The following is a 27273-nucleotide window of genomic DNA, read 5'->3' as shown; positions in this document are numbered from 1 at the left end:
CCTGTGCTGAGTCCCTGGATTTACACACCTGCTGTGCCCATTATGAGGGGTTCCCACCATCCCTGTGCTGAGTTCCCGGGTCTGTACACCTGCTGTGCCCATTATGAGGGGTTCCCACCATCCCTGTGCTGAGTTCCCGGGTCTGTACACCTGCTGTGCCCATTATGAGGGGTTCCCACCATCCCTGTGCTGAGTTCCCGGGTCTGTACACCTGCTGTGCCCATTATGAGGGGTTCCCACCATCCCTGTGCTGAGTTCCTGGATTTACACACCTGCTGTGCCCATTATGAGGGGTTCCCACCATCCCTGTGCTGAGTTCCCGGGTCTGTACACCTGCTGTGCCCATTATGAGGGGTTCCCACCATCCCTGTGCTGAGTTCCCGGGTCTGTACACCTGCTGTGCCCATTATGAGGGGTTCCCACCATCCCTGTGCTGAGTTCCCGGGTCTGTACACCTGCTGTGCCCATTATGAGGGGTTCCCACCATCCCTGTGCTGAGTTCCTGGGTCTGTACACCTGCTGTGCCCATTATGAGGGGTTCCCACCATCCCTGTGCTGAGTTCCCGGGTCTGTACACCTGCTGTGCCCATTATGAGGGGTTCCCACCATCCCTGTGCTGAGTTCCTGGGTCTGTACACCTGCTGTGCCCATTATGAGGGGTTCCCACCATCCCTGTGCTGAGTTCCCGGGTCTGTACACCTGCTGTGCCCATTATGAGGGGTTCCCACCATCCCTGTGCTGAGTTCCCGGGTCTGTACACCTGCTGTGCCCATTATGAGGGGTTCCCACCATCCCTGTGCTGAGTTCCTGGGTCTGTACCCCCTGCTGTGCCCATTTGAGGGGTTCCCACCATCCCTGTGCTTAGTTCCCGGGTCTGTACACCTGCTGTGCCCATTATGAGGGGTTCCCACCATCCCTGTGCTTAGTTCCCGGGTCTGTACACCTGCTGTGCCCATTATGAGGGGTTCCCACCATCCCTGTGCTGAGTTCCCGGGTCTGTACACCTGCTGTGCCCTGTATTGAATTCCAGCTACTCTTGATCACCCTAAGTACTGACTTGGCATCTCAGATTGCAGGCTCCCCCCTCCTAGCAGTAAGTCAGTAGCTCAGCCTCCCACCTCCTCATAGGTGTGCGCAGCCTAATGCATTAGGGTGTGCACCCCAAAGTTCAAACACTGGTATACATACACACACACTCTAAATAAATGGAAAAATGTTGTAAGGCAGTGGGCGTTGTCAGTAGAGCAATGGTAAATTTTAGACAGGTGTGGTACGTTTCGATCAGAATTAAAATTCGGACACATTTTCGTTATTTGAAAATTCGGATGCATCCCAATTAGAATGGTACCGAATTTAAACGAATCCGAAATAACGAAATTCGAATTCAAATTGTTTTCTACTAGTTTTTGAATACTTTTCGAATTCTAATAATTTTCCAATTTCCAAAGAGAATAAAATAGAATAGAAAATAAAGGAATAGAATAGAAAAATATATATATATATATATATATATTCTATTTTCTTCTTTTTGGAAATTGGAAAACTATTTGAAATTTATTCGAAAACCTTTCAGGTTCGAAAACTACTCGAAAATTATTCGATAATAGATATAATATTATGCTAATCCCAAAAACAAAATAAACGAATTTACGTAAATAACGAATTGAAACGAAATGTAACAAAACCAATGTTTTCGTTCTGCACATTTCTAGTAGTTTTAAATTTTTGTTATTTCATTTTTTTATTATTTTTTATTTTATTGTTTTACAATTTTATTTGGGTGAAATATCAGCAGGGTGAATCTGCACTGCACAGCGTGATTAGGGTGTGCCCAGCCACACCTGGCACACCCCCTGCGCACGCCTATGCCCCTCCTATAAGCAATGCAGGAGCAGGTTTGACTTAGCAACTCAGCTTCCCCTGCTCCCCCGTCCCAGCAGTGACTGATAGGTGGCACTGATAAGTGGCACTGATGGGCTCTGATAGGCAGTACTGAAGGGCACTGATAGGCAGCACTGATTGACAGCATTGATGGGTGGCACTGATGGGCACTAACAGGCAGCACTGATTGGCAGCATTGATGAGTGGCATTAATGGGCACTAATAGGCAGCACTGAAGGGCACTGATTGGCAGCATTGATGAGTGGCACTGATGGGCACTAATAGGCAGCACTGAAGGGCACTGATTGGCATCATTGATGAGTGGCACTGATGGGCAATGATAGGCGGCACTGATGGGCACTGATCCTGCACTATTTATGGTGATTTCATGTGCGACATGTATTGGCACCTGTGCATGAAATCACACTGACCGGCAGCTTTGAAATAGCACTGATGTAGCAATGAAATAAAATCTGCATTCAGTGTGAGCGGGGGCTAAACGTACGTATCCCCATAAATGACTCTGCGAGCAACAATCGCCAAAAAAGGAAAACCCCGCCCCCTCTGACATCACATGAAGTCAGAAGGGGGCGGGGTAACCCGGTTATGTCACCATGTTATGCCACCCGCAAAGCTCGGCTGTAGCGGCGTTTTGCCGGCGGATCGGCCGCCCTGTATACACCGCTCCTTCACCGCTCCAAAGATGCTGCTTGCAGGAGTTTTTATAACGTCCTGCCAGTGCATCGCCTTAGTGGCCTCGGGCTTTCACACTGAGACTGCAGGGGAGCCGTTTTTTTTAGGTGCTTTACAGACGATATTTTTAACCCAAAAGTGCCTGAAAAATGCCCCAGTGTGAAAGGAGTTTTACTGATGCCAGGCCATTTTCTACTTCCTCTGGCCACAGTTCAGCCCCCTAAGGCCCCTTTCACACTGGGGCGTTTTTCAGGATTTTTTGGGGCATTTTTCAGGCATTTTACAGTCGCTAAAAAAAAAAAGCCTGTAAAGTGCCTGAAAGAAGCCTCATCTGCAATCCCAATGTGAAAGCCCGAGTGTTTTCAGAGCCCTTTCGCGCTGCCAGCGCCCGAAAAACGCTGGTAAAGCGCCGCTAAGACCCCTTTCACACTGGGGCGTTTTTCAGGCGCTTTGGTGTTAGAAAAAGCCCCCTCAATGGGAAGGGGCGCTTTAGGAGTGGTGTATTCAACGCTCCTAAAGTGCTGCAAAGAAGCTGCTTGCAGGACTTTTTTTGACGCCTCAGTGTGAAAGCACTCGGGCTTTCACATTGGGATTGCAGATGCAGCTTCTTTCAGGCGCTTTACAGGCGTTTTTTTTAACGCTAAATCGCCTGAAAAACGCCCCAGTGTGAAAGGGGTCTAAGGCCACTTTCACACTGAGGCGCTTCTAAACTGCCAGTAAAAACACTGAGCGATTTTGAAGAGCTTTTCAGGCGCTTTTGAAGAACTTTCCATTCATTTCAATGGAGAGGGGAGTTTTTCACCACGCCCTGCCAGCAAACTGCCCCAGTTTTAATGGAAATAGGTTTTCGTGAGCTTTTTAGGTGCTGTTTTTAGCGTGAAAGCGCCTCAGTGTGAAAGTTGTCTAAAGTGTGAAGGACAGAAATCTGGCCCCTTGTTTGCAAAATTTGTAAAAAGGAAACAACAAAGCATCATAACATTAGATAGATAGATAGATAGATAGATAGATAGATAGATAGATAGATAGATAGATAGATAGATAGATAGATAGATAGATAGATAGATAGATAGATAGATAGATATATACATAGATAGATAGATAGATAGATAGATAGATAGATAGATAGATAGATAAAATAAAAGCTGAAGATTTTTATTAAAGAAACACAAAAAAAATACTAAAATACATTTATACTGTAAGAAAGAAAAAAAAAACATAAAAGCAAAAAATGAAAAGGAAATAAAAAACAAAAAACAAACAGAAACAAACAAATGCAAAATACATGTATTTTTAGGGTGAAAATTAAGAAAGCATTGTAATACAAAATCATTGCATAATAAAAAAAAGGAAAAAAACAAATAAACAAGCTGAATTGCTTAATAAAGAAATTAGGTAAGATGAAACAAGGTGTTGAAAAAAAAGGGATAAAAATATTATAAAACACTGCATGATAAAAAGAAAAAGAACGCATAAAACTAATAAAAATAGGTTTAATTGCTTGCTAAAGAAATGAAAGAAAAGGAAGGAGTTTAGAAGAACTCAAATGAAAAAAAATATATTGAAAAAAAAAAAGAATAAAAACATTATAAAACACTGCATGATAAAAAGGAAAAGAAAGCATAAAACTAATAAAAATGCTTGCTAAATAAGAAATATAAGTTGATAAATAAAATAAAATAAAAAATAAGTTGAATTGCTACCTAAAGAAATAAAAAAAAGGTGAAAGAAGGAGTTTAAAAGAACTTGAATGATAAAAAAAAGAAAAAAAAAGAAAGAATAAAAACATTATAAAACACTGCATGATAAAAAGGAAAAGAAAGCATAAAACTAATAAAAAAAGGCTTGCTAAATAAGAATTATGAGTTGATAAATAAAATAAAATAAAAGTAAGTTGAATTGCTACCTAAAGAAATGAAAAAAAGATGAAAGAAGGAGTTTAGAAGAACTCTAATAAAAAAGAAAAATAGTATTGAAAAAAAAAAAAAGAATAAAAACATTATAAAACAATGCATGATAAAAAGGAAAATAAAGCATAAAACTAATAAAAAGGCTTGTTAAATAAGAATTATAAGTTGATAAATTAAATAAAATAAAAATAAGTTGAATTGCTACCTAAAAAAATGAAAAAAAGGTGAAAGAAGGAGTTTAGAAGAACTCTAATGATAAAAAAAAATGAAAAAAAAAAGAAAGAATAAAAACATTATAAAACAATGCATGATAAAAAAGAATGGAAAGCATACAACTAATACAAATGCTTGATAAATAAAAAATTGCTTGCTAAAGAAATGAAAAAAAAAAAAAAAGATTATAAAACAATGCATGATAAAAAGGAAAAGAAAGCATAAAACTAATAAAAAGGCTTGCTAAATAGGAATTATAAGTTGATAAATAAAATAAAAATAAGTTGAATTGCTACCTAAAGAAATGAAAAAAAAGGTGAAAGAAGGAGTTTAGAAGAACTCTAATGATAAAAAAAAAAAGAAAGAATAAAAACATTATAAAACAATGCATGATAAAAAGGAAAAGAAAGCATACAACTAATACAAATGCTTGATAAATAAAAAAATTGCTTGCTAAAGAAATAAAAAAAAAGATGAAAGAAGGAGTTTAGAAAAGTTTTTAGGAGTGTGTTGGGTGTTTCCAGCAGGAGCTGAGTGCAATGTGTGTTCTGTAGTAGCTGATCGGAGAGAAGAGCGGAGGGAGAGAACTCGTGGAAAGTAGACGTGGGGAGGAATTGGCAGCTTGGCTTTCAACTGCATCTATGTAAATTTTCCTTCCTCCTCTCGTAGAACTCCCCTTTCCTCTGTCAGACCACCCAACCCCTATAAATAAGCCATCACTTCAAATTTTTCCCTCAGAGCTCTGCTCAGTCTTTTTGCCGGGAAGAACTTTTTATTTTAATTCATCCAAGTTAGAAAAAGTTCACTTAAATTTAAAAAAAAAATGGCGAGCGAATTAAAGAAGAAAGCTTTCTGGAGGGCGGTCATAGCGGAGTTTTTAGCCATGATCCTCTTCGTTTTTATTAGTATCGGTGCCGCTTTGGGGTTCAACTTCCCCGTCGTAGAAAAGACTAACCAGACCGTCGGCCGGACGCAAGACATCGTCAAGGTGTCTTTGGCTTTTGGGATATCGATCGCCACCATGGCTCAGAGCGTGGGCCACGTCAGCGGGGCGCACCTCAACCCGGCCGTCACTTTGGGGTGTCTTCTCAGCTGCCAAATCAGCATCCTGAAAGCCGTCATGTACATGATCGCCCAGTGCCTCGGCGCCGTGGTCGCCACCGCCATACTCTCCGGTATCACTTCTGGCCTTGAAAACAACAGCCTGGGGCTCAATGGGGTAAGAAGAACAATTCTTTTATTTGTATCCAAACTGTAACTATTTGCAGAATCCAAATTCAGGATTATTAATTACTCATAAAACGGCAGCAAAACACTATAGATAGAAATATCATCGTATCATTTCCTGTATAATATCATTATTGATAATTATCAATCAATCAATCAATCAATCAATCAATCAATCAATCAATTCTCTATTAGATTTATTGCCTTTCTTTCTCTTTCTTTCTTTCTTTCTTTCTTTCTTTCTTTCTTTCTTTCTTTCTTTCTTTCTTTCTTTCTTTCTTTCTTTCTTTCTTTCTTTCTTTCTTTCTTTCTTTCTTTCTCTCTCTCTCTCTCTCTCTTTTTCTTTCTTTCTTTCTTTCTTTCTTTCTTTCTTTCTTTCTTTCTTTCTTTCTTTCTTTCTTTCTTTCTTTCTTTCTTTCTTTCTTTCTTTGGAAGATCCAACATTTAGACATAATTTCCAACTCTGTTCCTGCACACCTGTGAGTTCAGGATGTTCCCAACTATTGTTTGAGTGTCTCAGATCCTCTTGATACATTCTGCATAATATTGAATGGATATAAAATCCAGCAGGGATGGTGGGAACTCCTCATAATGGGCACAGCAGCTGTACAGACATAGGAACTTAGCACAGGGATGGTGGGAACTCCTCATAATGGGCACAGCAGGTAAGAAGACCTGGGAACACAACACATTGATGGTGGGAACACCTCATAATGGGCACAGCAGGTGTACAGACTCAGGAACTCAGCACAGGGATGGTGGAAACCCCTCATAATGGGACAACAGAAGACCTGGGAACACAGCACAGGGATGGTGGGAACCCCTCATAATGGGCACAACAGGTGTACAGACCCAGTAACTCTGCACAGGGATGGTGGAAACCCCCCATAATGGGCACAGCAGGTAAGAAGACCTGGGAACACAACACATGGATCACCTCATAATGGGCACAGCAGGTGTACAGACATAGGAACTCGGAACAGGGATGCTGGGAACCCCCACAATGGGCACAGCAGATGTACAGACCCGGGAAATTAGCACAGGGATGTTGCGAACCCTTCATAGTGGGCACAGCAGGTAAGAAGATCTGGGAACTCAGCACAGGGATGGTGGGAGCTCCTCATAATGGGCACAGCAGGTAAGTAGACCTGGGAACTCAGCACAGGGATGTTGGGAGCCCCTCATAATGGGCACAGCAGGTAAGAAGACCTGAGAACTCAGCACAGGGATGGTGGGAGCCCCTCATAATGGACACAGCAGGTGTGTAGACTCGGGCACAGTGCAATAATTTACCAAAGACTAAAATATAATTTTAGGGATGTTTGGCTGTTTAAATAAAATGTCATTGGAATGAACTGATGGTAGGACTTGGATTAATTAATCAATCAATCTATCTATTGCTTAAATAATATATCCGTTAACGTTCTTGCTTTAGGCTCCATTCACATTAGCGTGCCTTTTGGTGCGACATTGATCTGACATCTGTGGAGAAAAGTTGCATCAAATGTCACACCAGAATAGTGCAGCACCTTTTCAGCGTTTCTACGATTTTAGGGTTGCACAGGTTTGAACAGATGTCATTGAAAAGAATGGGCTGTCATGCGACTTTACAGAATTCAGAATACAAAATACTCTATTAATCCCAAAGGGAAATTGGGAAATCATGTCCAAAGTCGCATGACTGAGCCTCAGCTGATATCATACGTATGTAGAAGTTCATCCCTTCGAGCTGTAGATTAAATAGTGTAGATTAAAAAAAAAGTAACAATATTACTTTGTTTCTCTCTATTTTGTTTCTGAACGGTGTTTATAAACACTGTCATGGTGTATCTCTTTGTTTATAAACACCATTACTTTGTAGCTCTGTTTATAAACACTGTGTAAAAAAGTTTCTTTCTTTCCTTCATTCTTTCTCTTCCAATCTCTATATGTTATCTTTCTTTCTATCAATATATCTGTACTCTGTATCTATCTATCGATCTATTTATCTTTCTATCCAGCTCCATCAATCTCTATATCTCTATATATTTTCTTTCTTTCTTTTCATTCTTTTCTCTCTCTCTTTCTCTTCTTTTTTCTTATTTTCTTAATCTTCCAATCTCCATATGCTATCTATCTATCTATCTATCTATCTATCTATCTATCTATCTATCTATCTATCTATCTATCTATCTATCTATCTATCTATCTATCCTTACATTCTTCTATCTATCTATCTATCTATCTATCTATCTATCTATCTATCTATCTATCTATCTATCTATCTATCTATCTATCTATCTATCGTTCTTTCCTTACATTATTCTATCTATCATTCTTTCCTTACATTATTCTATCTATCATTCTTTCCTTACATTATTCTATCTATCGTTCTTTCCTTACATTCTTCTATCTATCTATCTATCTATCTATCTATCTATCTATCTATCTATCTATCTATCTATCTATCTATCTATCTATCTATCTATCTATCTATCTTTTCTTACATTCTTCTATCTATCTATCTATCTATCTATCTATCTATCTATCTATCTATCTATCTATCTATCTATCTATCTATCTATCTATCTATCTATCGTTCTTTCCTTACATTATTCTATCTATCGTTCTTTCCTTACATTATTCTATCTATCTATCTATCTATCTATCTATCTATCTATCTATCTATCTATCTATCTATCGTTCTTTCCTTACATTATTCTATCTATCTATCTATCTATCGTTCTTTCCTTACATTATTCGATCTATCTATCGTTCTTTCCTTACATTATTCTATCTATCTATCTATCTATCTATCTATCTATCTATCTATCTATCTATCTATCTATCTATCTATCTATCATTCTTTCCTTACATTATTCTATCTATCGTTCTTTCCTTACATTCTTCTATCTATCTATCTATCTATCTATCTATCTATCTATCTATCTATCTATCTATCTATCTATCTATCTATCGTTCTTTCCTTACATTCTTCTATCTATCGTTCTTTCCTTACATTCTTCTATCTAATGTTCTTTCCTTACATTCTTCTATCTATCTATCTATCTATCTATCTATCTATCTATCTATCTATCTATCTATCTATCTATCTATCTATCTATCTATCTATCTATCTATCTATCTATCTTTATTTCTTTACATTCTTCTATCTATCTATCTATCTATCTATCTATCTATCTATCTATCTATCTATCTATCTATCTATCTATCTATCATCGCTTTAGCTATCTTTTCTCATTTGACCAAGCAGCTTACAGTTAGAATGTTCCCTTTCCTATACACCCCCCCCATACATCTTCCTTGGGCTGCCCCCCCCCCCCCCAGTATAGTAAGTTGGTAAATCTGATAGGTTTGGAGTTTTGACGGATGACTTTTGTTCCTCTCTTTTCATCTAACATTCCAACATTCAGACAAGAAGTGTTGTATGGAACCTACACATCTGTCCTCCTCTATTACAAGAAATGAGCGCTGTCATCCAATCTCTATAGTTGAGTCAGTAACAGAATTTCCAGAACATTGGAGAGTTTTTCCTTTTTTGCAGTGGGTGACCCCCCCTTCCCCCCCTCCCAAGCATGGTCTAGATAACACACCCCGTTGGTCAAGGCTACGCAGGGCCTGGGTACATACAACCTGTACATTAGTATTCATGTCAGCTGTGGAAGGACTTTGATGTTCTCTAGGGAAGAAAGTCACTACTGTTTTCTGTCAGAGGAAAACAAAACTTTCAGCTTTCCCATAAAACTTCCCACAGTAATAATTCATCCCAACGGCCGGTGATACTCGAGGGACTTTCACAAGTATTTCCCGGTGACACCGAACACCTCAATTCACCAAACAAATCAAAAATAGGCTCAAAACAACTTAAAAACAAATACATGTATATCTAACCTCAAAGCAGGCACAGATAACCTATGCAGTTTCAGATGCAGAAGAACTAGAAGTTCCAGCATGCCCTGTCTGCTAGCAGCTAGTGGAATTTGCTGGGGACTGTAGTTCTCCAAAGCAGAAGGGAAGCAAATTGTTCAGCCTTGCTGCTAAAAAAACAAAGAGGAAAATCTATTTTTCAGGACGTAATGAAATTCCTTTAGAGGAATTCCACAATAAGGAAAATGTTACTATGGAATAGTGGATTTTAGCTGACGCTTTAGGAGGTGGAGTTACATATTCACTAAAATCCCATAAAAGCTTCATTATGTTAAAGTAATTCCATCCCTTTGATCTGTACATTGTTACTTTTATATCTACTCTATTTATTTAATAATGTTTCTTTGTATGGCTCTAGTTTGTCTCTGAACTGTGTTTATAAACACTGTCACAACGTGTCTCTTTGTTTATAAACATTGTTACTTTGTATCTTTTTGTTTATAACTTTGTATCTCTGTTTATAAACGTTGTGTAAAGAAGTCTTTCTTTCTTTCTTTCTTTCTTTCTTTCTTCATTCTTTCCCCTGCTTCCATCCTTGTTCTTTTATTTTTACTTTTTGTCTTCCTTTCTTCCCTTCTGATTCCTTCCTTCTCTCTTTCTTCTCTTTCCTATCCTCATTACATCCTTTTTATATCTTTCTTTTATCTGCCTTTCTTTTATCTTTCTTCCTTTTATCTTACTTTCTTTTATCTTTCTTTCTTTCTTTCTTTCTTTCTTTCTTTCTTTCATCTTTCTTTCTTTTATCTTTATTTTTTCTTTCTTTCTTTCTTTCTTTCTTTCTTTCTTTCTTTCTTTCATCTTTCTTTCTTTTATCATTATTTATTTTTTTCTTTCTTTTATCTTTCTTTCATCTTTCTTTCTTTTATCTTCCTTTCTTCTTTCTTTCTTTCTTTCTTTCTTTCTTTCTTTCTTTCTTTCTTTCTTTCTTTCTTTCTTTCTTTCGTTCTTAGGAGAGCTAGAAGTCCCAGCATGCCCTGTCTGCTAGCAGCTAGTGGGATTTGCTGGGGACTGTACTTCTCCGAAGCAGAAGGGAAGCAAATTGTTCAGCCAAATCGATTTTTCTGGACATATTGAAATTCCTTTAGAGAAATTCCACAATTTGGAAAATTCGACTTATTTTTACTTTCTGTCTTCCTTTCTTCCCTTCTGATTCCTTCCTTCTCTCCTTCTATTCTTCATTTCCTATCCTCATTACATCATTGTAACATCTTTCTTTTATCTTTCTTTCTTTCACCTTTCTTTCTTTCTTTCATCTTTCTTTCTTTCTTTTTTTCTTTCATCTTTCTTTATTTCTTTTATCTATCTTTCTTTCTATTATCTTTCTTTCTTTCTTTCTTTCTTTCTTTCATCTTTCTTTCTATTTTCTTTCTTTCTATTATCTATCATTCTTTCTTTCTTTCATCTTTCTTTCTTTCCTTCTTTCATCTTTCTTTCTTTCATCTTTCTTTATTTATTTCTTTCTTTCTTTCTTTCTTCTTTTTTTCTTTCTTTCTTTCTTTCTTTCTTTCTTTCTTTCTTTCTTTCTTTCTTTCTTTCTTTCTTTCTTTCTTTCTTTCTTTCGTTTATTTATTTTTTCTTTCTTTCTTTCTATTATCTTTCTTTCTTTTTTTCTTTCTTTCTTTCTTTCTTTCTTTCTTTCTTTCTTTCTTTCTTTCTTTCTTTCTTTCTTTCTTTCTTTCTTTCTTTCTTTCTTTCTTTCTTTCTTTCGTTCTTTTATCTTTCTTTCTTTCTGTCATCTTTCTTTCATTGAAGAGCTAGAAGTCCCAGCATGCCCTGTCTGCTATCAGCTAGTACAATTTGCTGGGGACTGTAGTTCTCCAAAGCAGAAGGGAAGTACATTGTTCAGCCTTGCTGTTAAAAAAAACAAAAACAAAAGAAAAAAAACAATTTTTCTGGACATATTGAAATTTGTTTAGAGAAATTCCACAATTTGGAAAATTCCACTATGGAATAGGCAAAGGAAATACTGTTAATACTTATTAGAGGGATGCTGAGTGGATATTAGCTGACGCTTTAGGAAGAGAAGTTACATAATCACTATAAAAGCTCCCATAAAAGCTTTATTTTGTTAAAGTAATTTCTTTCTTTCTTTTTGTCTTTCTTTCTCTAGAAGCCACAGCGTGCCCTGTCTGCTAGCAGAAGGGAAGCAAATTGTTCAGCCTTGGTGTTAAAAAAAAAAAACAAATAAAAAAATAAAAAATTCAGGACATAATGAAATTCCTTTAGAGGAATTCCACAATTTTGAAAATTCTGCTATGCAATAGGCAAATGAAATACTGTTAATACTTTTTGAAGGGATGCTGAGTGGATATTAGCTGACACTTTAGGTGGTGGAGTTAAATACCCGCTAAAAACCCATGGAAACTTTATTTTGTTAAAGTAATTTCAAAAACTCGACAAGCTTGCTTTGCGTACACACTGTCAAGACCAAATCTCCTCGTTCTCAAACGCGGTGACATACAACAAATACAACGGCAGGGGAAGTTCGATTCCACTGGCACAACCCTTGGGGCTGCTTTTGCTAATCTCATGTTACTGCATGTTAAGTAAAAGTTTGGTAAGAGACGATTTGCACTTTACAGTATGTTACAGCTTGAAAAATGTGTTATCTCCATTACAAATGCTACTTTTACTCCCGTCTCATACTTTATTCTGAGCAAGTGCGGGTTTCTTAGCATACACACGCTTGAGTTTCTTATTGAAAACCAGCCCGACGAGGAACACGACGAGGAAGTTGAGACTCCCGTCGAGGAAAAAGAGAACTTGCTCTCTTTTTTTCTCGTCGAGTTCCTCGACAGTTTCCTCGATGAAAAACGTACACACGGCCGATTTCCTCGGCAAAAAAGCTCTGCCATCAAGTTTCTTGATGGATTCTGCCAAGGAAACCGGTCATGTGTACGAGGCCTCAGAGTTTTCACTCTATGATTAGGCTACTTTGGTGGTATGAAACATGCTAGACCATCATAGAGTTTTCACTCTATGGTTAAGCTCCTTTGGTGGAAAGAAATGTATTGGACCATCAGAGTTTTCACTCTATGATTAGGCTACTTTGGTGGTTTTCACTCTATGATTAGGCTACTTTGGTGGAATGAAACATGCTAGACCATCATAGACTTTTCACTCTATGGTTAAGCTCCTTTGGTGGAATTAAATGTATTGGATCATCAGAGTTTTCACTCTATGATTAGGCTACTTTGGTGGTTTTCACTCTAGGATTAGGCTAATTTGGTGGAATGAAACATGCTAGACCATCATAAAGTTTTCACTCTATGGTTAAGCTCCTTTGGTGGAATGAAACGTATTGGACCATCTGAGTTTTAACTCTATGATTAAGCTACACTGGTGGAATGAAACATCCTGGACCATCATAGAGTTTTCACTTCATGGTTAGGCTACTTTGGTGGAATTACACATGCTAGACCATCATAGAGTTTTCACTTTCTGATTAAGCTCCTTTGGTGGAATAAAACATAATGGACCATCGGTTTTCACTCTATGGTTAAGCTACTTTGGTAAAATGAAACGTGCTAGACCAGGGGTCCTCAAACTTTTTAAACAGCGGGCCGGTTCACTGTCCCTCAGACCGTGAGAGGGCCGGACTATAAAAAAAAAAACTATGAACAATTTCCTATGCACACTGCACATATGTTATTTTGAAGTGAAAAAAACAAAATAGGAACAAATACAATATTTAAAATGAAGAACAAGCACCTCACCATCATCATCCCCTCATTGCAAGCCCCCCCCTCACCATCATCATTGTAAGCCCCTCGATGCAAGCCCCCCCCCCCTCACAATCATTAATTGCAAGCCGATCAAGATCATTGCAAGCCCCCCAATCATCATATCATCATCATCATCCCCCCCACCATCATCATCATTGCATCATCAGGCCCACCATCATTATTACATCACCATTAGCCCCCCTCACCATCATCATCATCATTACAAAATCATCAGCCCCCCCCCACCATCATCATCATTACAAAATCATCAGCCCCCTAACCATCGCAAGACAGCCCCCCCCCCCCACCACCATCATCATTACAAAATCATCAGCCCCCCCTCACCATCATCAGCCCCCCCCCCCCACCATCATTACAAAATCATCAGCCCCCCCTCACCATCGCAAGCCAGCCCCCCCCTCACCATTGTAAGCCCCTCACAGCCTCCTTACTGTGCTGTCACAATCGCGCTGTGATGTTCCGGCTCTGTCACGATGCTCACATTGTTGGTAACAGTTCTGGCGCGCTATGATAAATGTCCCGCCCTCCTCCTCCTAGACCAGCTTGTGTGACAGACAGAACACTGGCTCTATCACACAAGCTAGTCTAGGAGGAGGAGGGCGGGACATTTATCACAGCGCGCCCGAACTGTTAACATTAACACTGATCTCCGTGACACAGCGGGATCGCTGTGTAACCCGCGATGCCTGTCAGGGTCGTGGGGGCCGGATAAAAGTCCTCCGTGGGCCGCATGTGGCCCGCGGGCCGTAGTTTGAGGACCCCTGTGCTAGACCATCATAAAGTTTTCACTGGTTAGGCTCCTTTGGTGGTTTTCACTCTATGATTAGGCTACTTTGGTGGTTTTCACTCTATGATTAGGCTACTTTGGTGGGATTACACATGCTAGACCATCATGGAGTTTTCACTTTATGATTAGGCTACTTTGGTGGAATAAAACATATTGGACAATCAGTTTTCACTCTATGATTAAGCTCTTTTGGTGGAATGAAATGTATTGGACCATCAGAGATTTTACTCTATGATTAGCCTAATTTGGTGGGGTGAAACATGTTAGAGTAGCTTTTGCAACATGACGTTGGCTTTTATCGTGAGCGGCTGTCTTTCACGTCTTTGAAGGACCTATATGTTGAAGGCTATTTTCACTATTAGGAAACCCTCCCAGAGAAATGCCATGCAGCCATTCCATGCACTGCATATGGATAGGAAGTGGTTGCAAGAGATCAGTAGTACTGAGATGTAACAAAGGATGGAAATGAAGGTGAAAACTACATAAAAGAAAAAGGCCACTTGTTTATGACACACGGTACTTTAGCAAACTCAGTGCCATTCAGTTTGGATCTACTTCATCCCATAGTAACCTTTCTATTTACTGATCCATACAGCAAACTGTAATTTCAGCAATCTGCATTTCAGCATCTCCCAGATAAGGGCTACTGTTCCCTGAGATAAGGCTTGAGCTGGGGTGCAACGATAGCCAGATGGGTGGGGAGGTGGGGTGCTGAGATGGGGAGCTGCATGCACAAAGTTTAGAATGCATTAAGGTTAAAATAAAAACTTTCTGCCTTTAGAACCACTTTAATGTTATAGATTTTTTTTATAAAAATTACTTTAAAACGGCAAACAGTATAATTTTCTGGACATCTCCTGCAGCAAAAGTTAAATTGTTGGTGAGATACTTTCTAAGGTTGAGCCGTGCCTTAAAGTGGCTGTAAACCGCTGGTTGTTTTTCTTGCAAGGTAAAGGGAAAATGTGCTAGTATGCATCATATACTAGCACATTATATGAAACTTACCTGAAAACGAAGGCCTCCGATGCATTGTAATCGCTGGAGGCAGTGTCCATCTTCTCCAGGTCTTCCTTTCGGGTCCGTGTCTCCGGCTCTGTGACAGGCCGGAGCTGCAATGTTGTCACTCCCATGCATGCACAGGAGAGCCGTCATTCACGGCACATGTATCTGAAGGAACGGAACGGGTGGCTGTTCCTTCAGAGCACATGCGCCGATGACGTAATATAAACAGTAAACATTTAAGAGATATTTTCAGTACCTATAGGTAAGCCTTATTATAGGCTTACCTATAGGTCCAACCTTTGCACAGGAGTTTGCTTCCTCCTTAATGGAAATAGACCAGACTTTTTGGACCAGGGTTCTGGAGAACCCTAGGGTTCCTCCAGTGTTTGCTAGGGGTTTCTTGAGTTGTGTCTGATTAAACTTCCATTTGATGGTGCCTGCATATTTCTGGAGCCACTAGGCAGAGTCAGAGGCATGATACCTGAGACCTCTTTAGTTGTTTGTAAATTGGACTACCAATGTAGGGGGAGGGGGCATTTATCCAACTGGCTACCAATGTAAGGGGCATTCTTCCTTCCCCTGATCACCAAAGGGCACTCTTCCAACTAACCACCAATGTAAGGGACGTTCTTCCTTCCCTTGATCACCAATATAAGGGACGTTCTTCCTTCCCTTGATCACCAATGGGCTTTCTTCCAACTGACCACCAATGTAAGGGACATTCTTCTCTCCATTGATCACCAATAGGATTTCTTCCAACTGGCCACCAATGTAAGGGACATTCTTCCTTTCTTCCTTCCCTTGATCATCAATGGGCTTTCTTCCAACTAGCCACCAATGTAAGGGGAATTCTTCCTTTCACTAATCATCAACAATGGGCATTCTTCCAACTGACCACAATGTAAGGGACATTCTTCCTTCCAATGATCACCCATGGGCTTTCTTCCAACTGGCCACCAATGTAAGGGACATTCTTTCTTTCTTTCTTCCTTCCCTTGATCATCAATGGGCTTTCTTCCAACTGGCCACCAATGTAAGGGGAATTCTTCCTTTCACTAATCATCATCAATGGGCATTCTTCTAACTGGCTACCAAAATAAGGGACATTCTTCCTTCCATAGAGCACCCATGGGCTTTCTTCCAACTGTTCCAACTGGCCACCAATGTAAGGGGCATTCTTCCTTCCATTGATCACCAATGGACTTTCTTCAAACTGGCCACCAATGTAAGGGACATTCTTCTTTATGCTGATTACCAAAGAGCAGGGGTTCCAGAGATTTGAAAATTCAAGGGTTTCTCTGAGATAAAAAAGGTTGAGAAAGGTTAATAGGGTATCTTATGAGATAGGAAGTCTTATGAGGGAAGCTGAACTGTCTGTATCATCCCTCTCAACCTGTTCATTCCAGAGGAATCCTTGAAATAATTTTCAGGTCTCTCTCAAAAAAAAAATGACGTTCCGTGCAAGAGAAGAACCAACATCAGCTTGTGTTTCCTACCTTCCCTCCATTTCATTGCTGCAACCTTAATTAGTCTCTTCAGCTTTTGACATCATTCAGTGTTGATAGCATTCATCCCCCTTTAGCTTCTTCATCTGACCACCACCATTCGACCACCAAGATAAATGGGTCAGATGAAAGAATGAACCACAACATGCAGAGTCCAAAACTCCTGGAAGTGTCAGGCCTCGTACACACGACACAAGAAACTTGCTGGGATTTTTTTTGTTGCCGAGGAAACCGGTCGTGTGTACATTTTTCGATGAGGAAACTGTCGAGGGTCCCTTCAAACCAAAAAAAGAGCATGTCTTCTTTTTCCTCGACGGGAATGGAGAAACTTGCCTTGTCGAGTTCCTCGACAGCCTAACAAGAAACTCGACGAGGAAAACGATGTGTTTCGCCCATCGAGTTCCTTGGTCGTGTGTACGAGGCTTCAAATGCCAAAGAGAACAAGGGAAGCTGCAATGCTGGAATGGAGGGAAGGGAGAAGACAACGGCTGCCAGAAAGTTAAGCATAATGATAGTTCTCTTGCAGAAATCTTCGGATACAACTTTTTTTTGAGAAACTGACCATGTTGTGTCAAAGGGCTCTTTCACACATGTGGCTAACATAGCTTCTCCTCTGAAAAGTGACCCATGGTGGATTGCTTCTCAGAGAAAGGTGGTGAGGAGGCAATATCTTGACTCCTCAATGCCTGTTTTAACCCTCAAAATGCCACACCACACAATTGTTTTTTTTTTTCATTCAAATTTAAGTTTATTTTCAATAAAAGTACATACATTTGTACTATAACAGCAGTATACGATTCAGTAATACACAGAAAATAATAAATCCAATGCATTGCTTTACATAGAAGATGGTCTTGTCATAGAAACTGACTATCATATACAGCCATATCATATGCTATCACCATACAGTGAGAGTATAACAGATTGTAATAGCTAAAAAGAAAAGCTAGGTATAACCAATAATTTATAATTAAATAAATAAAAGGATATTTCCATATACTATATAATTCCTTAGGCTTATTGTTGTCACACAATAAAAAACCCCATGTGTGTACTGGGTCTAATTTCATGGAACGAATAAAGGACAGGATTTCTGGATAACAATGACCTCTCTGACACCCCCACTGGGAACTGTCTGTGTCCAAGAGGTTAAGCAAACCTTTCAATCCCCCTTCCCTCCCTCCAATAATTATCACCAATACCCACCAGTATCTGTAAATATATATTTTCAAAACCCTTAACATACCTAACATCCCCAAAACTTTGGTGGAATCTTTTGATAACCTAAACATAGGCTAATACAAATGTTTATATATATCTTTTTTTTTTTTTTTTTCTAAACATAACACTCTGAGAATGAGAAATAACAAGGATGTTATCCTCGTGTAAAAAACAAAATTATCAAATCAAAGAACAATCAATGAAAAGAAGAGAAAAAGAGAAGAAAAAAAAATAATAAAAAAAAAGAAGATCAGGGGAAAGTAAAAAGAAAAAGAGATGGCAGCCTGCCTGCCAACGAACAACATCGTTCTAAGGATATAAATATCACCACAGCCTTTATGGGATAAAAGATATTCCCATAAATTTCATCCATGGTTCCCATATTTCATGGAAAAGAGTAGACATATCCAACATGGAACAGACCCTCTTTTCTTGTTCCATAATCCATGTAACCTTTTGTTTCATATACCGGATGGAGACAGTAGATTTTTTCCACGCAGCTGCAATTGTGATCCTGGCACCTGTCAGAATGTATAGGATGAGTTTTCTAGTAACCTTGGAGGTTTGGGGTAACATCCCGTGAAGTAAAGCGATAGTGGGGGATTGATGCAAATTACAGCCTGTGACACGTCTTATTATGTTGAACACCTTATTCCAGTATCCACGTATTTTGGGACATTCCCACCATATATGTACCATAGACCCCAATCCCTGACAACCTCTGAAGCAAAGGGGCGAAGTTGACGGATACATGGAAGCCAGTTTAACGGGAACTAAATACCACCTAGTATAAATTTTTACATTAGCCTCTACAAGGGATATATTCACATATCCTTTAATGGATCTAGTATAATTACTACACCAGTCAGATAAATCCCAGTTGTTATTAAGTTCCCTTTCCCAGGCCAGCATATGAGGTAATTTGGTGCAATTATTAGCAAGCGATTGATATATGATTGAAATATTCCCCTTCCTGATCAAACCCTGATCACAATTACTTTCATAAGGTGTCAATAGTCCAGAGATCGAGCCACTATCCCATAGGCTTTGTGCATAGTCATGTAGTTGAGAAAATCTTAATTTTTCTGAGACAGGAAGACCTAGCTTGTCAATGAAGTGTTGTTCAGGAAGTGGACCCGAGCGCGAAAAAAAACGGCCTATACGATACAACCCTTTGTCATGCCACCATTTGAACGAATCTACTTCAATTTTAGAAACAAAGAGTGGGTCTAGAAAAACACTCGATAAAGGTCTGCCTTTAGAAATTAGAGAGGGATTATTTTTAAGTGAATCCCATAAAACAAAGGTTTGAGAAAGAGTCGGAGATAAAATAGAAGGCCTATTCTTGGTACACCACACAATTGTAATGCAGCCCCTTTACTTGACGCCTTTCGGGTTGCAGTACTTACTCACAAGGTGCCATATGAGTAAGTGCTGTAGCTCGAAACACAAATGTGTGTCTTCATGAATAAACCTGTTTCCTTTGTTCAATTTGTAGACTACTTTTTCCTGAAGGGGTCTTCTTACGACACTGAGATTGCTCAGGTTTTGATGATAAAGGTAGACTTACCTATCCCTTATATCAGTTTGCAATGTATTTAGTTCAAGTAGAAAAGTCCAACTGCTTTGCAACAAAAGTTCCACTTTAAATTCTCCTGCACATGGTTGGATGTTTAAGATCCCACCACTCACACTTTCACCTTGCAATAACACTTGGGTTGTCTTGGTGCAATACAGAGCCATTCATTCTGAATGGCACCCCAATGCACTTTGCCAAAATAGCCCGTGCTCCATTTTTGATGCGTTTCAGCGTGGTGGCATCCCATTCAGGTTGAACTGGTTGCTTTAACACAGCGCACATTGAAACAAAGTATACTTAAGGAGACTTTACATCCCCTTCCTTCTTTTCCCCTTGGTAAACCACCCAATTTTTTTATTTACAGTAGTGTTTTTTAAAAGCATTCAAGATATTTCCAGGCCTTGGTGATATTCTGGCCGCGCACGTTATACCTCATTGCAACAGTTCTTTACCATCAGCAATGCACTGCAAGAGCCTGCATGATTAGATATGAAGGACATGGATTGTTTAGGTCTACACACTTCTGTAAAGGAGATTTGGTGGTGATTGGAAGGTGAATGGATCATGTGAATAAGATCAGGGTGCTTTCACAAATGTTAACACCTCCCATCCCGTTCTTGGACAATGGACATCTTCCTCCATACATTACATGGGAATATATGTGTGACGAACCCAGGAATATGTGCGCCATCAATGCTTCCTCTGTCCAGAACCTGCACCATCCAAGACTCAAAAGCCCACCCAGTCACCAGACAACACCAGTCTAGAGTGGCAACAATAACTCTGATTTATTTTCACATATGGACACAATAGATACAATAACTCAGAGATTCTTCCCCCCCCCCACCCTTGGAAAACAGGGCGGGTTAAACTGTCCAATGACAATGGAGACACAGTTCAGGTCAGGTGTGTTCAAACGTCTCATCAGTACACAGTCTTATCAGCAGGGGGGGGGCTGTTGGAGGAGTCCCTCTCCCCTTTTCCTCACAGCAAACACACTTAGGCCTCGTACACACGACCGAGTTTCTCGGAAAAAACCAGCAAGAAACTTGCTGAGAGATATTTTTTTGCCGAGGAAAACGGTCGTGTGTACATTTTCGTCGAGGAAACTGTCGAGAAACTCGACGAGCCAAAAAGAGAGCAAGTTCTCTATTTCCTCGACGGGAATGGAGAAACTTGCCTTGTCGAGTTCCTCGACAGCCTAACAAGGAACTCGATGAGGAAAACGATGTGTTTCGCCCGTCGAGTTCCTCGGTCGTGTGTACGAGGCTTCACACATCCCATCATAGTTGAGGCAGACAGCCACAATAGAACAATAGGATAGATTTTTTGCGCTATAAACAAAAATAGAGCGACAATTTTGAAGAAAAATTCAATATTTTTTACTTTTTGCTATAAAAAATATCCGCAAAAAAGATATAAAAAAAAATTTTTTTCCTCAGTTTGGGACGATACGTATTCTTCTACATATTTTTGGTTAAAAAAATCGCAATAAGCGTTTATTGATTGGTTTGCGCAAAATTTATAGCGTTTACAAAATAGGGGATAGTTTTATGGCATTTTTATAAATTTTTTTTTTTTTTTTTTTTTTACTAATGGCGGCGATCAGTGATTTTTTTCGTGACTGCGACATTATGGCGGACACATCGGACAATTTTGACATATTTTTGGGACCATTGTCAATTTTCACAGCGAAAACTGCTATAAAAATGCACTGATTACTGTGAAAATGACAATTGCAGTTTAGGAGTTAATCACTAGGGGGCACTGTAGGGGGTTATGTGTGACCTCATATGTGTTTCTAACTGTAGGGGGGCGGGGCTGGATGTGTGACGTCATTGATCGCCTTTCCCTATATCAGGGAACACACGATCACTGCCACTGCCACAACGAAGAACGGGAAGGTGTGTTTACACTCACCTCTCCCCGTTCTTCAGCTCCGGTGACCGATCGCGGGACACCGGCGGCGATCAGGTCCGCGGGTCCCGCAGGCGCAGTTGCGGAGCTTTGGACCGGGTCGCGAGCGCGCCACCACCGGCGCGCTTGCGCCCCCGCGGCTGGGCCTTAAAGAGACACGTACAGGTACGTGCTTGTGCCCAGCCGTGCCATTCTGCCGACATATATCGGCATTAAGGGGTCCTTAAGTGGTTAATATAGTCTCACAAAAAGGTAAAGAAATAACATAAACAAATATACCATCAGCCACTTAAAGCGAGGGTTCACCCAAAAAAAAATGTTTTAACATGACATTCAGCCCAGTTGTCAGAATGACAATCGGCTGTTTTTTTTTTCTTCAGTGCCGTACATACCGTGTTTTCAGCGCCGCTTCCGGGTATGTAATCTGCGGGACTGGGCGTTCCTAATTGATTGACATCCTTCCAACCGGCGCAAACAGCGCGTCATGAGTTGCCGAAAGAAGCCAAACGTCGGTGCGCAGGCGCCATATAGAGCCGACTCGCAGTCCGAAAGGAGATTCAGAAAGGAGATACAACGGCGTATCTCCAGATACGCCGTCGTATCTCTGAGTCTGGCCGATCGTATCTATGCGCCTGATTTATAGGCCCCGTACACACGACCAGTTTCCTCGGCAGAATTCAGCTTCCGACCGAGTTTCTGGCTGAATTCTGCCGAGAAACCCGGCCGTGTGTACAATTTCGCCGAGGAAGCCGACGAGGAGCTCGACGAGGAAATAGAGAACATGTTCTCTATTTCCTCGTTGTTCTATGGGAGCTCTCTGCCCGCCGAGCTCCTCGGCGGCTTCAGGGCTGAACTGGCCGAGGAACTCGATGTGTTTGGCACGTCGAGTTCCTCGGCTGTGTGTACGGGGCCTTCGAATCAGTTACGCATAGATTTCTATTAGATCCGACCGGCGTAAGTCTCTTACGCCGTCGGATCTTAACTGCATATTTACGCTGGCCACTAGAGGCGTGTACGCTGATTTACGCCTAGAATATGTAAATCAGCTAGATACGCGAATACACGAACGTACGCCCGGCCGACGCAGTACAGTTACGCCGTTTACGTTAGGCTTTTCCCGGCGTAAAGTTACCCCTGCTATATGAGGCGCATATGCGGCGTACCAATGTTAAGTATGGCCGCCGTTCAAGCAACAAAATTTGAAAAATGTACGTTGTTTGCGTAAGTCGTCCGTGAATGGGGCTGGACGTCATTTACGTTCACGTCAAAACCAATGACGTCCTTGCGGCGTACTTTGGAGCAATGCACACTGGGAAATTCCACGGACGTTGGGTCAGGGTTGATTTACATAACACACGCCCACCTCTTCACAATTTGAATTAGGCGGGCTTACGCCGGCCTATTTACGCTACGCCGCCGCAACTTTCTTTTAAGAATACGGCACTTGCCTGTAAAAGTTGCGGAAGCGTAACGTAAATAGGATACGATACGCCCGCACAAAGAAACGCCATTCTGCGTGAATCTACCCCAATGACTAAAGCTAAATCGAAATTTTGACGTCAAAATAACACTCCAATTTAACGCCATGAATTGAACGCAATGTCCTGCTCTTTTCTCACTACCCTCAGGAACCATCTCCTCCACAACTATTTCCTATTACTTCAGAATATTGCCGCTGGCGGGTGACAGCGAAACAAAGAATTTCCGCACAGCCTCAAGAAGAAGCACTCAGACAAGGAAAATTAGGGCAAAACACCCAACCAGAGTCGTTAAAACGTCTTCCTGCATTTCTCTACCGTTTTTTTTTTTTATAATATAAGGAAAAGCAGTAATGTCAAAAAAGAAAAATGAGAGTGGGGCTTTATATGCAGATGCAATAAAATAAATGATTGTTATAAAGTAATATTTATTGATGCATATAATTGTATATATAGACTCTGTATTTCACTGCAACAAAATACAAATTATTGGTACATAATAATAATAAATATTCAATAAAATGCATAATTATACTACAAAATAATACTAGGTAATTTATATTCTCTCTGAACCCTGTCATTGCTGATGTATATACAGTGGATCCTCGGATTACGAGAATAATCCGTTCCAGGAGAATGCTTGTAATCCAAAGCATTTGCATATCAAAGCGAGTTTCCCCATTGAAGTCAATGGAAACTAAAATAAGCCGAACGGTGCCGAATGCAGCCGATAGGCGTCCTTCGGAAACGTCCGGACCGGTTTTATAGGAAAACCGGCCGCCTGCTGGAAAAAGCGGTACCGGGGGTTATGGCTGATATCTTCAGCCATAATCCCGGTAAACCACTTGCAGACCGCAACGTATATACAGTATACGTATCGCGATCGGCAAGTCATTAAACTTGTGAAAGGTTTGTACACCACGCTCTCCTTCTACTTTATACATTTATAGGAAAAATAACTTTTTGTTTAGTTTTAGATAATGTAGGTAATGGTTAGACCCTCTGTTGGTTTTTTACCGCTGTTTTTATTGTTGTCTGTGACCCTCTATTTATCTTAACCGCTTAGCGACCGTCGCACCACGTACATCTACAGGGGCAGGGCAGCCGCTGTGCGCTGGGTCATGTATCTGGTACGTGATCAGCGCTTCCAGGTAAGGCGCTCACCCGCCGCATCGGCTGTGCTGTGATTTGTTACAGCACAAGACAATCAGCGGGTCCCAGCCCAGCCCACTGTTCGGCTCTTTGATTCACAGAAGGGAGATCTGTGTTGGTAAACAACACAAAGCTCTGTACACTGACAGGCGATCTTGCTGTTTTTATTCCCTGCAAAGGGAGAAAAAACAACAAGATCGCTTAGTAAAAGCAGCACATAACACAAACATTACACATTGTTAGGCACACAGTTAACCCCTTGATCACCCCTAATTGTTAACCCCTTCCCAACCAGTGTCAATGGGAAATAGAGGACTTTCCCGCACTTTGGAAAGGTTTTCTTTAATCCCCTTCCATTTGTCTGCCCAGGACAGAATGTACGGAGAAATTTTCCCAATGGGACACAGATAGCAAAAAATAAACTGACTAGGATCTTAACCCTTCCCTACTCTGCCCAAAACTAAAAGAGAAGACTTAGCTATAGATATACTTTTTAATATTATTATAATTAATAATAATAATAATAATAATAATAATAATAATAATAATAAACTAAAAGAGAAGACTTGACTATAGATAAACTTTTTAATATTATTATAATTAATAATTATAATAATAATAATAATAATAATAATAATAATAATAATAATAAACTAAAAGAGAAGACTTGACTATAGATATACTTTTTATTATTATAAGTATTATTATTATTATTATTATTATTATTATTATTATTATTATTATTATTAAATAATAATATAATAATGCAAATAATGATAAACTAAAAATAAAAGAAGAAGACTAAGCTATAGATATACTTTCAAATTATTATTATTGTTAATAATATTAATCATAAAAACAATAAAAATAATAACATAATAATACTACTACTAATCATCATAATAATCATAATAACTCAACAACCTACAAAAAAAGTAATGCATTCTATTTACAAAGTTGATCTCTTTTGGGAACCTGCTTTTAAATATCACGGAATTTGCAGAATTCAGCGCAGAATACCTTGCTGGTTTTTTCACGCCTTATTTTAATCAATAATAATAAAAATAATAAACTAAAGCCAAAAGAGAAGACTTAGTTATAGAAATACTTTTTAATATTATTATTATTATTATTATAATTATTATTATTGTTAACAATAATATAATAACAATAATAATAAACATAAAATAAAAGGAGAAGACTAAGCTATAGATATACTGTTAATTATTATTATTATTATTATTATTGCTATTATTATTATTATTATTATTATTATTATTATTATTATTATTATTATTAAAAATAATAATAATAAAATAAAAAGAAAAGACTAAGCTATAGCTTTACTTTGTATTATTATTATTGTTAATATTAATAATAATCATAAAAACAACAATAAAAATAATAACATAATAATACTACTAATAATCATCATAATAATCATAATAACTTAACAACCTACAAAAAAAAGTTATAAATTCTATTTACAAAGCTGATCTTTTTTGGGAACCTGCTTTTAAACATCACGGAATTTGCAGAATTCAGCACAGAACACCTTGCAGGTGTTTTCACTCCTTATCTTAATCAATAATAATAAAAATAATTATAATAAACTAAAGCTAAAAGAGAAGACTTAGCTATAGATATACCTTTTAATATTATTATTATTATTATTATTATTATTACTATTATTATTATAATTATTATTATTGTTAACAATAATATAATAATAACAATAATAATAAACTTAAAATAAAAGGAGAAGACTAAGCTATAGATATACTTTTAATTATTATTATTATTATTATTATTATTATTATTATTATTATTATTATTATTAAAAATAAAAATAAAAAAATAAAAATAAAAAGAGAAGACTTAGCTATAGATATACTTTTAATTATTATTATTGTTATTAATATTAATAATAATAATAATAATAATAATAATAATAATAATAATAATAATCATAAACACAACAATAAAAATAATAACATAATAATACTACTAATAATCATCATAATAATCAAAATAACTCAACAACCTACAAAAAAAAGTAATACATTATATTTACAAAGTTGATGTCTTTTGGGAACCTGCTTTTAAATATCACGGAATTTGCAGAATTCGGCACAGAATACCTTGCAGGTGTTTTCACTCCTTATCTTAATCAATAATAATAAAAATAAAAATAATAAACTAAAGCTAAAAGAGAAGACTTAGCTATAGATATACTTTTTGTATTATTATAATTATTATTAACAATAATATAATAATAACAATAATAATAAACTTAAAATAAAAGGAGAAGACTGAGCTCTAGATATACTTTTAATTATTATTAAAAATAATAATAATAAAATAAAAATAAAAAGAGAAGACTTAGCTATAGATATACTTTAAATTATTATTATTGTTAATAATAATACTAAAAATCATAAAAACAACAACAATAATAACAACATAATAATACTAATAAAAATCATCATAATATTCATAATAACTCAAGAACCTACAAAAAAATAAATCTATTAGAATTCAGCACAGCATACCTTGCAGGTGTTTTCATACCTTATCTTAATTCTCTGGCAGGTGAAGGTTACAGAATATGGTCAACAGTTCAGTTTCGAATTGATAAATAGTTTTATTCAGGAGGGTTTACTTTGTTGAGGTCCTATAGGTGACACTAAGTTGACTGGCAATTAATATCACTCTTTTTTTCTTTTTTAATAAATAATTTGATTAAAGACAGATAGGGGCAGATCCAGAAAGAATTGCATGGGCGCAGCGTATGTGAGATACGCTACGCTGCTGTAACTTACTTTTTGTAGCTTTGAATCCACAAAGAATTCGCGCTGCAAGTTACGGCGGCATAGTGTATCTCTCGCGGCGTAAGGGTGCGGATTTCAAATTGGGCGGGTAGGGGGCGTGTTTCATTTAAATGAAGAGCGTCCCCGCGCCGAAGGAACTGTGCATGCGCCGTCCCTAAATTTCCCGCCGTGCATTGCGCAAAATGACGTTGCAAGGACGTCATTGTT

General features: G+C 38.6%; 1 protein-coding gene across 1 annotated transcript in view; it reads left to right on the top strand.

Moving 5' to 3' along the window:
* The first annotated feature begins 5300 nt into the window (after positions 1-5300).
* AQP1 (aquaporin 1 (Colton blood group)) overlaps positions 5301-27273 on the top strand; it is a 43613-nt gene continuing 21640 nt past the window's right edge. The window contains exon 1 of the mRNA XM_040352228.1: positions 5301-5913. Within this exon, the coding sequence (XP_040208162.1) occupies positions 5518-5913 (396 nt within the window). The 5' untranslated portion in view covers positions 5301-5517. The remainder of the gene's footprint in view (positions 5914-27273) is intronic.

This window comes from Rana temporaria, chromosome 5 (assembly GCF_905171775.1).
Source record: "Rana temporaria chromosome 5, aRanTem1.1, whole genome shotgun sequence".
Lineage (NCBI taxonomy): Eukaryota > Metazoa > Chordata > Amphibia > Anura > Ranidae > Rana > Rana temporaria.
Note: the sequence above shows the minus strand (reverse complement) of the source record. Positions and strands in the feature narration are given on the sequence as shown.